The 15,300-nt window shown below is 36.8% G+C and overlaps 1 protein-coding gene across 4 annotated transcripts in view; it reads right to left on the bottom strand.

The window, feature by feature from the left end:
- The window catches only part of PSD3 (pleckstrin and Sec7 domain containing 3), a gene marked incomplete at both ends in the record, with an annotated part of 521,001 nt that overhangs the window by 84,274 nt on the left and 421,427 nt on the right, over positions 1-15,300 (bottom strand). For all 4 annotated transcript variants that reach the window (XM_080710180.1, XM_080710181.1, XM_080710182.1 and 1 more), the window contains one exon: positions 1,140-1,333. In XM_080710180.1, coding sequence (XP_080566306.1) covers positions 1,140-1,333 — 194 coding nt within the window. The remainder of the gene's footprint in view (positions 1-1,139; positions 1,334-15,300) is intronic.

Raw genomic sequence — 15,300 nt, 5'->3', positions numbered from 1 at the left:
AAACATTAAGAAACTTTCAGAACATTGTTAAGTCACAGTCACCCCACCACAATGTTTCTCTTGATTGCGACCTAATAGATTATGCTAATGCCTTAAGAAAAATGTTCAGCTACAGATAGAAACTGCGGTACTGTCCACCCCCTTTGATCCATGTCTGTGTACATAGGTGAGTAGCGACACCCCAGAAGTAAAATCGACTAGTTTTGAGCACACCCATCAGCTTGTCTTAGCCTGCTCAAATATATCATTTTTTTTTATTAGGCCCTCTGCAAAGACTATTCTAACCATATAGCCATGTTCCATTCCTCTCGATCTTCAAACACCATCATCTCTCAGAAGATAATCATGTCTCATATGTCACAGAGAAATCAGAAGCCAACAGATGGGATTTGTTGAGTTTTCCCAATACTAATTACGCGGTGCTCTACCCCACCTCACCTGCCCCTCTCATTAAGGCCGGCCATTCCTTGTATGCTTTGGATATGAACTCCCTCCCTTCCCCCTTGCCTCTAGGACCTTACTCCATGGATTAATCTGCGTGCAACAAATTCAGCATTTCTTTCAGCCACTAGAAATTTAAACCCCATGAAGACAGGGACCTTGGTCATCCTATTCACTTCTATATTTTTTGTGTCTAGCACATACTAGGTAGTCAGTAGTACTTGTTGAAGTCCTAAATACATAACTGAATGAGAAGCTGGGAAATAAAGAATCGGTAAGAAGTCTTCCATTCCTAGAGTTCTACATAAAATTGGGCACTGCCTGAGTCTCAGGCTTTTCTCAAACTTCTAGAATACTTCTCTAGATAAACATAACTTTTCTTCATCTTTGACTTTCTTTCTTAATTAATTAATTTATATATTTTGCGGGTCTGGGGATGGAACCCAGGAGCATTCTACCTCTAAGCTATGGCCCCTGCCCTATTTTTTACTCTTTATTTTGAAACCAGGTCTCACTGAGTTGCAGAGGGCCTCACTAAATAGCTGAGGCTGTCTGCGAACCGCGATCCTCCCATCTCAGTCTCCCGAATGCTGGGATGACAAGCCCGGCCATCTTTGACTTTAATTCAGATAAATGCACTTTAAAGTTTGAGCCTGAAGATAAAATACATGGAACACAAGACAACAAATGATGCTTACTCTTCTTTCCATCCATATCTGCGTGGATTTTCCGAGCCAAGAATCCGCTTTTGTAAACAGCAGCATTTGGGTCGTGAGGAATGTCCAGGAATGGGTTGGTGGTACTCCCGATGCGACTGATGGTCTTTGGATGTGTCCCGTTCGCCTTCTCATCGGTCCCTTCTGAGGGGGATTTTTTTTTCTCTTCGTCATCTCTAAGAGAGAGAAAACACAAAGACTGAGCCAAACACCTACCACAGTATTCAGTCGACAAAGTCACTGAATATGACTCAGTCCCTTGCCTTCTAATGATCAGTCTTGATAACGATTACCAGCACCCACCATCTACTGAGTACCTTCTATGTAACAAGTATTAATGGTCATGACCATCTTGTGTTCCATATTCCAGATAAGGAGGCAGACTCTGTGAGTTCAAATGAATACACCAGGCCACAGATTCAGTAATTAGGAGAAGAGATGATGAGAGTACAATCATCAGTTTCTAAAAGCTGTGTTCTTTCCACCTACAGAGATGTCTTCATGTTTGTCTTTTTCCAAACAAGTGGGAGGGTTTTTGTGTGTGTGGGGGGCAGGGATCATGATTTTGACTTTTAGATTTCTGCAGGACCTAGGATGGTGACTGGCAAACAGGAAACAACAGATGATGGTTGACTGAGTCCAATGAGTAGTATTGACGATATCTGCCAAATAACCAGACTAACTCCTAACATCAAAACCCTGAACAAAGCTGCTAGTGGATTAGTACGAGGCTGCCACACACAGTGCTTTAGCATCTTATATAGGTGCTACTGTCCCAACCGTTGTGGAAGGACGGGGCACCCTAAGAGCCATTGAGAAAAGCTGTAATTCCCTTACCCCCCCCCCCTTTAAAATCCCTTTTCCTTCAAGTCGGGCAAGTTAAAATTTGAGATCATAACATAACATTAAGCACAAAGTGAGCAGAAAATGGATGGCTGCATTCAGTTAATAAAGAAGATGAAAGTTAACAAGCTCTGATCTACCTCTGAAAAACAGAACACTACTCTAATGGCTTTTGCTTTAGCTCAGTGATTTCAATTTCCAGAATCAGCTCTGGTTTGTTTGCTTATTAAACTCTGATTATTGAATCTTTTATTAAAACTTCAACCCAAACAACCACTACCAAAAAATAAGTGTCTGATGATGGCGGTAGTCAAAGAAAATTGGTCGTTTTTCTTCACTGGTATTTTACAAGTAACGGTGAAATACAGGAAAGTAAAGCGAGTCTTCAACATTGATATTTTACTTTTATTTGAAATAATTTTTGACTTGCAAAGATAGTACATTGAGTTTCCATAGGCCCAGCTTCTCCTCTTAGCATGTTATATAACTACAGTAAAATTTTCTAAATTAAAAGTTTAACATCAGGAGAATACTATGAATTCAACTTGAGACTTCCTTCAGATTTCACTAGATTTTTGACATTAACTTATGTTTCTCTTCCAGGATCATTATCTATAGTCCCACAGTACATTCAGTGGTCATGTCTCAGTAAGTCTGAGCCCCTCTATAACAATTTCACACCCCCTCCTGGCCCTTCATAGCCCTCAAAGATGAAGAGTACTGGTTAGTTATTTTGCAAAATACCCTCAATTTAGGTTTGTCTGACTACATTTTGGGGTAACGATACAACAGAAGGGAAATTCACCCTTCTTGGTGTACTGGACTCTAAAACGATGAGTTTTATTACTGATGATATTTACTAATATTATTTAAGGTAGGGGTCTGGCAGGTCTGTATACTTCAATGTTACTGGTTTCTTTTGACAGTGTTCTGGGGAAGGATATTCTGCTAACTGTACAAATATACAATTTTTCTTCCTCTATTACCCCTTGATATTCATAAATTGATCTTGCTTGTGAAATTATCATTGCATTGATCTAATGGCTTTTTCATCTATTTTACATCCTTCTGTAAGGAAGATACAGGATATTAATGTCATATTATTCTTTGGATTATAACCAACTTCTGGTTTTTGATCTTTTACGCCTATAGTCTTTTGTCTTTCCTATCACGGCATATAAATGGTTTCTCTCACTTGGCAAAATGCATTTAAAAATCCATTCATACTGTGAAGCCAAATAACAGTTTGTTCTCTATTATTGTGGAGTACTATTTTCATTTTATAGATATAACTGTTTATCAATTCACCTATTAAAAGATATTTAGGGTAGTCTTGAGTCACAGCAAAAAGAACAAAGCTCTAGGAATCACACTCCCTGATTTGAAAATACAGCTGTCCCTCCAATTCTGTGGGGATTGTTTGAAGTACTTCCTGTTGATATCCAAATCTATAAATGTTCAATTTCCTTATATAAAATGCTATAGTATTTGCTTAAATTTATGCAACTTTCCTTTATATTTTAAGTAAGTTTTATATTATGTGTAGTAATTCAATGCAAATACTATGTAAGTAGTTGTCCTACTGTGTTGTTTGAAAATAATAACATGAAAAACAGTTTTACATGTCCAATACATGCACAGTTCCTTTTAAATTCTCAATCTGTGATTGGTTGAATCCACAGAGGTAGAATTCATAGATATTAAAGGCTGACTATACTTTATAAAAAAGCTACTATGCTTAGAACAGTGCTGGTAATAAAAACAGACACATAGGATAGAAATCTCAGAAATAATACCAAGTATTTATAGTCAATTGATTTTTGACAAAATTTTCAAGTATATACAACGGAGAATATACACGCCCTATAAAAATGGTGTTGAGAAAAACAGAATATTCACATACAAAAGAATGAAATCAGACTCTTTTCTCATACCATATATAGAAATCAACTCAAAATGGATAAAAGGCAACCTGGGCGTGGTGGCTCACGCTTGTAATCCCAGCATTTGGGAGGCTGAGACAGGAGGATTGCAGCTTTCAGACAGCCTCAGCTACTTAGTGAGGCCCTTTGCAACTCAGTGAGACCCTGTTTCAAAATAAAGAATAAAAAATAGGGCTGGTGGTATAGCTTGGAGGTAGAATGCCCCTAGATTCCATCCCTAGTAACACACACACACACACACACACACACACACACACACACACGCCAAAAGACTTAAATATAAGACTTGAAAATGTAAAGCTACTAGAAGAAAACATAGGAAGAAAGTTCTACAGCACTGGTCTCGGCAATGATTTCTTAGACAATATTTCAAAAGCATAGGCAATAAAAGCAAAAAATACACAAAAAGGATTCGAACTAATTTTCTGCATAGCAAGCAATAGAGTGAGGAGAGAATCTTCAGGATGGGAGAAAATATTCGAAAATCACACATCTGATAAGGGACTCGTATCAATATATATCTAATTCCATATCTATATGTAGGAATATATATGTATATATATCCAATCTTATATATACTACATATAGTATTTAATTCTCTACATATTTTATGATTGAAATATATATGTATATTTTAATATATTTCAATGTATATACCTATGATCAATTCTAGTCTGAACCAGGGGTCACATCATTAAAAGATCATAATAAAAAGGATGATTATAATACAGTAAGGTATTCTGACAAAGAATACAGTTACATAACCTTTATTATAGTACACTGTTATAATTGTTATACTTTCTTATTAGTTACTGTTAATCCCTTACTTTGCCTAATTTATAAATTAGATTTTATCAAAGATATGCCCCTGGCAGTCTTATATCTCCTGAACATAAGGGATCTATATCACACAGGATGTAACACTATACAGCCTTAATAAAAAGGGAATTCTGTCATCTTGACAACATGGATGGAACTGGAGAATATTACGTTAGGTGAAATAAGACAGGCACCAAAGGACAAACACTATATTATCTCAGCATCTGAGTATCTGGATAATCTAAAAATGTTGATCTCATTAACGAGAGAAGGAAAGATGGTTATGTGGGGAAGGATGGGGATGGGGAGAGGGGAGCTGTTTCCCAACATTTTAGTGAGAATAAAGGAATGTTTTAGGAACTTACCACACTGCACAGTAAATAATAATGCATTGTATGTTTTAAAATTCCTGAAAGAGTAAATTTTAAACCTCACCACCGAAAAGTGTATCAGTGAGGTGATGGATAAGCTGATTGGCTTGAATGAGTCTTTCTACAATGTCTACATGGTTCATACATATGCATATTATATGGTACATCATGAAGAAACAATTATTAATCCATTAGAAAGGAATAAAAGATTCAGTAACGAGGAAAGGCTAAATGAGTGATGTGCATGCATGCTCTACCATCTCGTACCCCACTAAGATATATGACTTTAATGCACAAATAAAAAAAATACAGCTGGGTGTGGTGGCGCACGCTTGAAATCCCTGCGCTTGGGGACGGAGACAGGAGGATCGCGCAGGTTCAAAGCCAGCCTTGCTGGCTTAAGAGACCCTGTTTCCAAATGAAAAGGATACAAAATGGGTCTGGGAGTGTAGCCCGGAGGTAGAAGGGTTTCCAGGAACCCCAGTACCACCAAAAAAAATAATAATAATAAAAATACTTTTGAGAAATCAAAACTAATCCCCTGTTGTCAAACTGTCAGCCAACCTAAACAAATAAAAGGGAAAAATGACCTAGATTAATAAAACTAGAGATGTGAAGAGAGATATCACCAAACAGTGAAAATAGAGGATTATGAGGAGCTATTTTGAAAACTTACATAACCCTAGAAGAAAGCCAAGCATGGTGGCACACATTTTTTAATGCCAGCATTTGGGAGGCTAAGACAGGATGACTGTGGTTCAAGGACAGCCTCAGCTACTTAGTGAGGCCCTTTGCAACTCAGTGAGACCTTGTTTCAAAATAAAGAATAAAAAATTGGGCTGGGGGTGTCCCTTGGAGGTAGAATGCTTGTCCCTGGTTTCCATCCCCAGTACCACAAAAAAAAAGAAAGAAAGAAAGAAAGAAAGAAAAGAAAACCAAATTTGACAGATTTCTTGACATATCCCATTTACCTAGATTGAACCAAGAGGATAGAGACAACCCGCACAGACCGATACAAGCAATGAGACTGAAGCCACAAGTAAAAGACCGCAACAAAGAAAAGCCCAATGAATTCCTGGCTGAAATCTGTAAGACTTTTAAAGAATTAAGCCAAATGCTCCTAAAATTATCCCATGACACAGAGATGTAACTCATTCTATGAAGCTCGTGTCATCTTGATACCAAAACAAAGATAGCTCAAGGAAAGAAATTAGACATATCCTGATGAACACAGATGCAAACATTTTTAATAAAATACTAGCAATTCACACTCAAAGACACATCAAGAAGATAGTGTACCATGCCCAAAGTGGTTTCATTTGAGGGATGCAAGGCTAGTTTAACACACGTCAATAAATGTAACTCATCACATAAACAGAACAAATGACAAAAAAAAAAAAAAACAACCATGATCATCTCATTAGATGCAGAAAAAGCATTTGATAAAAATGTAACATCCATTAATGCTAAAAGCACCAAAGAAGTTATATATAGAATCTTACCTCAACGGCATAAAGACGATATACTAAAATTCCAAAGCCAACATCATATTAAATAGGAGAAAAAAATGAAAGTATATTCTCTAAAATAGGAAACAAGACAAGGATGCCTAGAATCACCACTCCTATTCAATATAGTACTTGAATTTTTCACCAAAGCAATAAGAGAAGGAAATTAAAGGGATACAAATAGGGAAAGAAGTGATTTATTTGTAAGTGAAATAATTTTATGCTTAGAAGATCCAAAAATCTCTACCAGATGACTTCTAGAGCTCATAAACAAATTCAACAAAGTAGCTGGCTACAAAAATCAACTTACAAAAATCAATACCATGAGTCCATTGAAAAACAATATGGAAAACACTTTCATTCACAATAGCGTAAAAAATACTTAGGGATAAATCTAAACAAGGAAGTAAAAGACCTCTACAGTGAAAATTACAGAATACTAAAACGATAAACTGAAGGAGAGAGAAGATGGAAAGAACTCCCATGTTCTTGGATAGACAGAATAAAAATCATGAAAATGGCCACACTACCTGAGGGGATCTACGGATTCCATGAAACCCTATCAAAATGCCAATGATGTTCTTCAGACAGCTAGAAAAAAACAGTTATAAAATTCATACGGAAGAAAAGACCCCAAATAGCCAAAGCAATTCTGCCATCTTGGAGGTATTACAATATCTGACTTCAAATTACACTACACAGCTGTAGTAACAAAAACACTATGATATCGGCACAAAAACAGACAAAAGAAAACAGTAAACATGAGGAACTTTCTAAATGAGGGACATGTACAAGAGTGGAAGGGGGTTGGGGGAGGAAGTTAGAAGAAAAAGGACTGAGGGAAAAAGTTCAAATGATACTATAGCAATATGTGAAGGTATTAGCACCAATTTCACTAACGTGTGTGAGGAGGGAGAAGGAGAGAGGGAGGAGGGAGGGAGGGAGGAAGGAGGAGGACAGAGAGGGAAGTGGAGAGGCAAACACCAAGGGCTGTTTAGGTCACGTTGGAACTCACTATGATGTTTCATTGCAAGGCACTAACAAAATAGTTTGGAAAAATGACTTGTCAAGTTCACATTCAAATCATACTCACAGAGGATCACTACTTCTAATATGCTGATCATTTTATATGCCAGTGAAACTATGTAAGTTAATTTTTATATGAATAGTCTAAAATCAATATATCTGAGAATATCTGACTTAACCTATATGCACATATATCTGACTAACCTATTTACAAAGTGCTTACAAAAATTAAGTGCTGTTTTTATCACCGCATGGCCTTACATTATTATACTTGAGAATAAATATACATGTGGGGATTTTTAATTGTATCAAATATTTATACATAATGCATGTATAAAAGAAGGCATTTGACATGCATGGTAGTTTCCAAAACAAATTTAATTTTATAATAAATTAGTGAATTGAGATCAAAATAGTGATTTTTGTGATCTTTTTAGTCCATTTTTCATCACACTGAAAGTACTGCTATTTTCATATTTTTAAAAAGGAAAGTGGGACCCAAGTTTAAAAACCAGAGTGAATGAACTGCTACTTGTTTGACTTCATGACTTATTCATGAATCTGCCCTCAGTATTTGGTGATTACAGATGTTTTCAGGAAAAAAGTGGGATGATTAAACATCTGGATAAAAGTTTTAAACATCAAGATCCAAAATATTTTCCAATATATTCTTTAAGTAGATTACTATACATTTTGGAGGGAATAAGCTGCACAGAAATTTAGGAAGTGAATTTGACAGGCTTTATAAAATCTAACCTGTAATATTAATCTAAAGCAATCAATTATAAAGACAGAACAGTTTGAACAAAGGCACAACTTGGATATCATGAATTATATAAATGTGGTAGTCAACCTCAGCATTTTAATTTTGCATTTGGGGTGGTTACATATTTTTATAGAAATTCTAATTCATTCAGTAAAGTAGCAACAAATGACAAATGTTTTTGTTTGTTTTATATAGCCCAGTTTGCAAGCTCAGAATATTTTTAAAAGGTCACTGAAATGGCAATTAAAACTTTATTCTGAAGTGTATACCAGAAATTAATTTACTGATAAATATGTACAGATTTAGTGTATGTAACATTTTGAATTTTCTTTCTTTCTTTCTTTCTTTCTTTCTTTCTTTCTTTCTTTCTTTCTTTCTTTCTTTCTTTCTTTCTTTTTATTTTTTTTTTGTGTGTGTAGTACTAGGGATTGAACCCAGGAGCATTCTACCTCCAAGCTACAGCCTCGGCCCTATTTTATGCTTTATTTTGAATCAGGGTCTCATTAAGTTGCAAAGGGCTTCGCTAAGTAGCTGAGGCTGGCTGCGAACCTGCAATTCTCCTGTCTTAGCCTCCCAAGTACTGGGATTACAAACGTGCACCAGCATACCTAGGTAACATTTTGCATTTTCAAGTGGAAAAGAGTTTAAAATATATTTTTAAATTAATGGAAAGTCAAAAGTTTGCAGTACCTTGACATAACAGAATGGACCCTAGAATCCCTGTGAACACGTACACATTTGAAAAGTGCTCTACTATGGAGTTTAAGCCAAAAATAGCTCCCAATTCATGCAGACAGCCCACTCCTAAAAATCAGATGTTGGGTCACAAAATGCTGGGGGGGCACAGTTTCTAGTATTGAAAAAAAGAGGAAAAGATGGTACAGAATATGAGATATGCACCCCAAATAATTTCCTAAAACAACTTAGGAACAGTAAAATTGTCTATACTGATAACTACCGAACACATAAGATATAAAATGCTTAAAATATTGCTTCTATACCATCAAATTGTTTCTAAACAAATCCTTGGTTAGCTATAACAAAGCTTTTCAATGGACTAGCAACATCCCAGTCCACCATCATTCTTTATTAACTCTGAGCCCCCTTTTCAAAAGGACTACAAATGATTGATGTCTTCATGATTGCCTCTGTAAGTCATTTGAGACACTCCCCACTCGATGTCTTCTTTAAACATTGCACTGAGCTTTGAGGGATGCGAATAGGAATGTCCTCTCTGCAAACATCAGCCCAAAGATGTTTACAGTTTCATACGCTCCCATGTGATAGCTACCAGCCATGTATGGCTACAGAGAACCAGAAATGTACCAAGTCCAAACTGAAATTAAACCTAATTTTTAAAGGCTTAGTACAATAGAGTCAACTAGTTCAATAATTATAAGTTACATATTAAAATAATATTCTAGATGAACAGGGTCAAATAAAAGTACATTTAAAATAATTTCACAATGCCAGGCGTGGTGGCACAGGCTTGTAATCCCCACCCTTGGGAGGCTGACACAGGAGGATTGTGCAGGTTCGAAGCCAGCCTCAGCTACATTGTGAGGCTCTCAGCAACTTAGTAAGACCCTGTTTCCAAATAAAGTGTAAAATAGGTATGGGAGTATAGCCCAGAGGTAGAAAAGCCCCAGAGTTCCACTCGCAGTATCACACACACACAAATAAAATCAAGAGGAACTGGATAACTGGTTAAGTGAAATAAGCCATATCTCAGAAAGTCAAGGATAAAATGTTCTCTCTCATATGTGAAAGCTAGAGGAGAAAAAAATGGGATCTCATGAAAAAAGAAGGGAGACTAGTAGAAGGGACGAGGTAGGGGGAGGATAGAGGGTAGAAAAAGGGGAAATACCAGGGAATGAAATTGATCAAATTATGTTATGTGCATGTATGAATATATTACAATGAATTATTCTATTATATATCATTATAATGCACCAATAAAAATAGCACTATTACTCAATGGAAAAATGTACCAAAGAATACATTCTAGTTTGCCTTTGTGTTTAATTCAAACTTGATGTTGACAGGAATATATATACTAAAAAATATTTAATATCCATATTACATATATATATACATATATGTTGTATATAGTATACTATATATAACTCAGCTACTGTATATATATGTTGTATATAGTTGTATATATATATATAACTTTTACTAAGAGTAAGTACCTGTATCTACAATTAAATTGAAATCCTGAAACTTAAAAAAATAACTGAAATTAATTTCACCTGGTTCTTCTTAATAATATGGATAGTATAAAACTTTTAAGGGACACATCCCATTTCTTTTGGAGAGGCCTGTTTATAAAAACAGGTCTGAGCTGGGCGTGGTGGCTCACGCTTGTAATCCCAGCATTTGGGAGGCTGAGACTGAAGGACAGTGGTTCGCGGACAGTCTCAGCTACTTAGTGAGGCTCTTTGCAACTCAGTGAGACCCTGTTTCAAAATAAAGAATAAAAAATTGGGCAGGCAGAGTAGCTTGGAGGTCAAATGCCTCTGGGTTCCATCCCCAAACCCGTGAAAAACAAACAAACAAAAAAAACCCAGGTCTGTGTATTTATGATATTTGGGTTTTAAAAAAGACATGCTACTAGGAGACTAATTAATGGGAAAATGTTCAAAGAGTATGCCCTGACAAGCGAGAATCCAAAATAGTCCTGCGAACAAGTGTTCTTGAGACTCTGAGGTTAATGAATGACCTTGTCAGGCTCAAAATCCATCCCTCTCCCAGATGCAGGGCACTGCCATCTGGTGATGTTTATCCTTTGGTGGAAAACATACAGAACATGAGTCTGGGCTGGCTGTGCCTTCCAGGGCAGAAGAATTATCAGAAACCACACTACCAAACTAATGCATGTGTATGTATGTTCAAAGCTGCACAATTCACCATAGCCAAACTATGGAACCAGCCAAGATGTTCATCAGCAGATGAATGGATTACAAAACTATGGGATATGTACACAATGGAATTTTACTCAGCCATTAAAAAAACATAATTACATCATTCTCAGGAAAATGGATGGAAATGGAGAACATTATGCTAAATAAGATTAATCAATCACAAAAAATAAGAAATCGGATGTTTTTCCTAATATGAGGAAGCTAGAGAGAAAATGGGTCATAGGAGGAACTCTAGATGAAAAGGGAGAAACCATAGATGAGCAAATAAGGCGACCTAACAGGGTATGGGAGAGAAGAAGAAGGAAATTCTCTAATGCACATGATGTACATTCACAAACATGTCAAAATCAATCATTAAGCCAAACATGAGAAGGAGGGAGGGGGAGGGAATGGGGTGGGAAGTGAGGGAAGGCTAAATGAGTGATGTGTGCATATATGCCTCTGCCATCTGGTACTCCATTAGATATATAACTACAATGTACCAATAAAAAATAAAGTAAAAGAACTAACACTATGCTGTTTTCCCCAAGCCCCAAACCTCGCTGCTAAGATTCCAGCCCCTTTCCTAACAACATTTTCCTGTTTTTTGAGAAGAACCTGTACCAACCCTTATTTGAGATATGGAATTGGCAAAGAATAAGAACCCATTAGCCAACAACAAGGGTGTGTGCTTGTAATCCCAATACTTGGGAGACTAAAAGAGGAAAATCGTCTCACTGGGCCATTTTTAATTGTGTATTCTGTGGCACTACTGTACATCAACTATGATAAAACCATCACCATCCATTTCCAGAATTCCTCCTCACCCTAAACTGAAAATCTCTATCAAATAACTTATAACTTTCTCTTTTTTCCCAGCCACTTGTAATAACTAAATTAGCCTATTTATATGTATTGGGTATATATCCATTTAAATTTATGGGTATATTTCTTTCACTTTTTATTCATCAGACTTTATTTTTCCTCACCTCCTTTCTCAAATTGCATTTTTCCCATTTTAAAAATATTTATTTTTGCCGGGCGTGGTGGCACATGCTTGTAATCCCCGCGCTTGGATGGCAGAGACAGGAGGATCGCGCAGGTTCTAAGCCAGCCGCGCGCGCTGGCTTAGGAGACCCTGTTTCCAAATAAAAATGTAAAAATAGGTCTGGGAGTGTAGCCCGGAGGTAGAAGGGCTTCCAGGAACCCCAGTATCACCAAGAAAAAAAAAAGAAAAAATATTTATTTTTAAGAGCAGTTCTAAGCTGAGTGTGGTGATACATGCTTTAATACCAGTACTTGGGAGGCTGAGACAGGAGAATTACTGGTTTGAAGCCAGCCTTAGTTACTTAGGCCCCCTGCAACTTAGTGAGGCCCTGTTTCAAAGTAAAGAATAAAGAATAGTGCTGAAGGTATATCTCAGAGATAGAACATCCCTGGGTTTAATCCTTAGTAAAAAAAAAAAAAAAAAAAAGAGGGGGGAATAGTTTAAGGTTCATAGTAAAATTTAGCTAAAATACAGATTTCCAATATATCTACTTTGTCCACACACTTACTACCAAAATATCATACCACAGTGTCACATATGCTATGATCAGTTAACCTACAAGAACACATCACTATTTTCTAAATTTACAGAAGTATTTGCTCCTGGCTGGGTGTGGTAGCACACACCTGTAATCTCAGTACTTGGGAGGCAGAAACAGGATCACAGGTTAAAGAACAGTCAGCAATGTAGTGAGACACTCAGAGACCTAGTGAGACCCTTTTTCAAAACAGAACAAAAAGGCTGGGGTGAAGCTCAGAGGTAGAATGCCCCTGGATTAAATCCACATTAACACACACACACACACACACACACACACACAGACACACACACACAGACACACACACACACACTTACTCTTTTTTTTTTTTTTTTTTTTTTTTTGCGGTACTGGGGATGGAACCCAGGGGCATTCTATCTCCGAGTTACATTCCCAGCCCTATTTTTTATTCTTTTTATTTTGAAATGCGGTCTCACTGTGTTACAAAGAGCCTCACTAAATAGGAGCTGAGGCTGTTTTCAAACCATGACCCTCCTGTCTCAGCCTCCTAAATGCTGGGATTATAAGCATGCACCACCAAACCTGGCTCACAATTTACTCTTGATGTTGTATACCCTGATTTTATTTTTTCAGTAATGAGGATGGAACCCAGGGGCATTCCACCTCTGAGCTATACCCCCAGCCTGACTTTTTATTTTGAAACAAGGTCTCACTGAATTGCAAAGGGCCTAAGTAGCTGAGGCTGTTTGCAAACTGCGATCATCCTGTCTCAGCCTCCAAATTGCTGGGATTACAAGTGTGTGCCATGCCTGGCTATACCCTGAATTTTAACAAAAATGCAATTAACATGTTTCTACATTGCAGTATCAAGAACAACAGAATAGACTGATTGGTCTAAATGTCTGTTCGTCCCTTGTGATTAATCTTTGCAAATTATTTTTGCTTTCATGACTGCCTTTGGTGTTGTATCTAAAAAGTCACCACTGAACCCAAGGTTACCTAAAAATTTTCCTGTGTTATTTTCTATGAGTTTCATTGTTTTGCTTTTAGGTCTATGATCCAGAAGAAAGTTATTTTTTTAATAAAAAGGCATAATTATGATGTATATTTCAAGTTCACCAACAAAAGTATAAAAATTTAAACATACAAAGGTGTATTATTATTATTAAAGATGTATAATTATTCAGGCATGTTAATGTCTACTTTTTACAGAACCATTTGTTGAAGGCTATCTTTTCTCCATTGCATTGCAAACGTTCCTTTGTCAAAGATAAACTGATTATATAGCTGGGCATGGTGGCATATGCTTAATTCCAGCACTTGGGAGGCTGAGACAGGAGGATTGTGGTTCGCAGACAGCCTCAGTTACTTAGTGAGACCCTGTTTCAAAATAAAAAAAGAATAAAAAATAGAGCTGGGGGTGTAGCTCGGAAGTAGAATGACCCTGGTTTCCAATCCCATTACTGCAGAAAAAAAAAAAAAAGATAAGCTGATTATTTATGTGGATCTATTCCTAGGCTTTCCATTTTCTATCACTGATAGATTTGCCTATCCTTTCACTATAATATACTGTCTTTATTTTTACAGCTTTCTAATGGGTTTTGAAGTTGGGTAATGTCAGTCCTCTGACTTCTTATTCTTCTTCAATATTGGCTTTTCATGTTTTTCTGTCTTTCCACATAAAAATATTTATTTATTTATTTATTTGATTTTGCTAAGGCTGTCCTTGAACCTGCTATCCTCTTGTCTTAGTCTCCCAAGTACTGGGACTGCAGAAGTGTTCCACCACCCCCACCTATATTGACTGATTTGTGAATGTTGACCAAGTCTTGCATACTGGAGACGGATCCCACATAGCGGTAGTATAGCATTCTCAGGATATACTGTTGTATTTGATTTGTTAAATTTTGTTGAGGGTTTTTTTTTTTTTTTTTTTGGTGGTACTGGGGTACCTGGAAACCCTTCTACCTCTGGGCTACACTCCCAGACCTATTTTATACTTTTTTATTTGGGAAAAGAGTCTCTTAACCCAGTGCGGCTGGCTTCGAACCTGCGCGATTCTCCTGTCTCCGCCTCCCAAGTGCGGGGATTACAAGCGTGTGCCACCATGCCCAGTTTCTTGAGGATTTTGCAGCTATGTCCATGAGATATTTTACTCTGTAGTTTTCCAATTTTACTCTGTAGTTTTCCTTTCTTTGAATGTCTCTGTCTAGTTTATTATAACAATGGTACTTTATCAGAAGGAGCATGTGTTACCTTTGCTCTATATTCAAGAATAGATAGTAGAGAAGTGGTATAATTTATCCTATAAACATTTGGCAGAATTCACCAGTAAAACCAACTGGAGGGTGGCACTGGTTAGGAAGATTATTAATCACTGATTCAATTGCTTTAATAGATACAGGTCTAATTAA

Source organism: Muscardinus avellanarius, assembly GCF_963383645.1.
Source record: "Muscardinus avellanarius genome assembly, chromosome: 14".
Lineage (NCBI taxonomy): Eukaryota > Metazoa > Chordata > Mammalia > Rodentia > Gliridae > Muscardinus > Muscardinus avellanarius.
The sequence above is the reverse complement of the archived record's forward strand: the minus strand, read 5'-3'. Positions and strand labels throughout refer to the sequence as shown.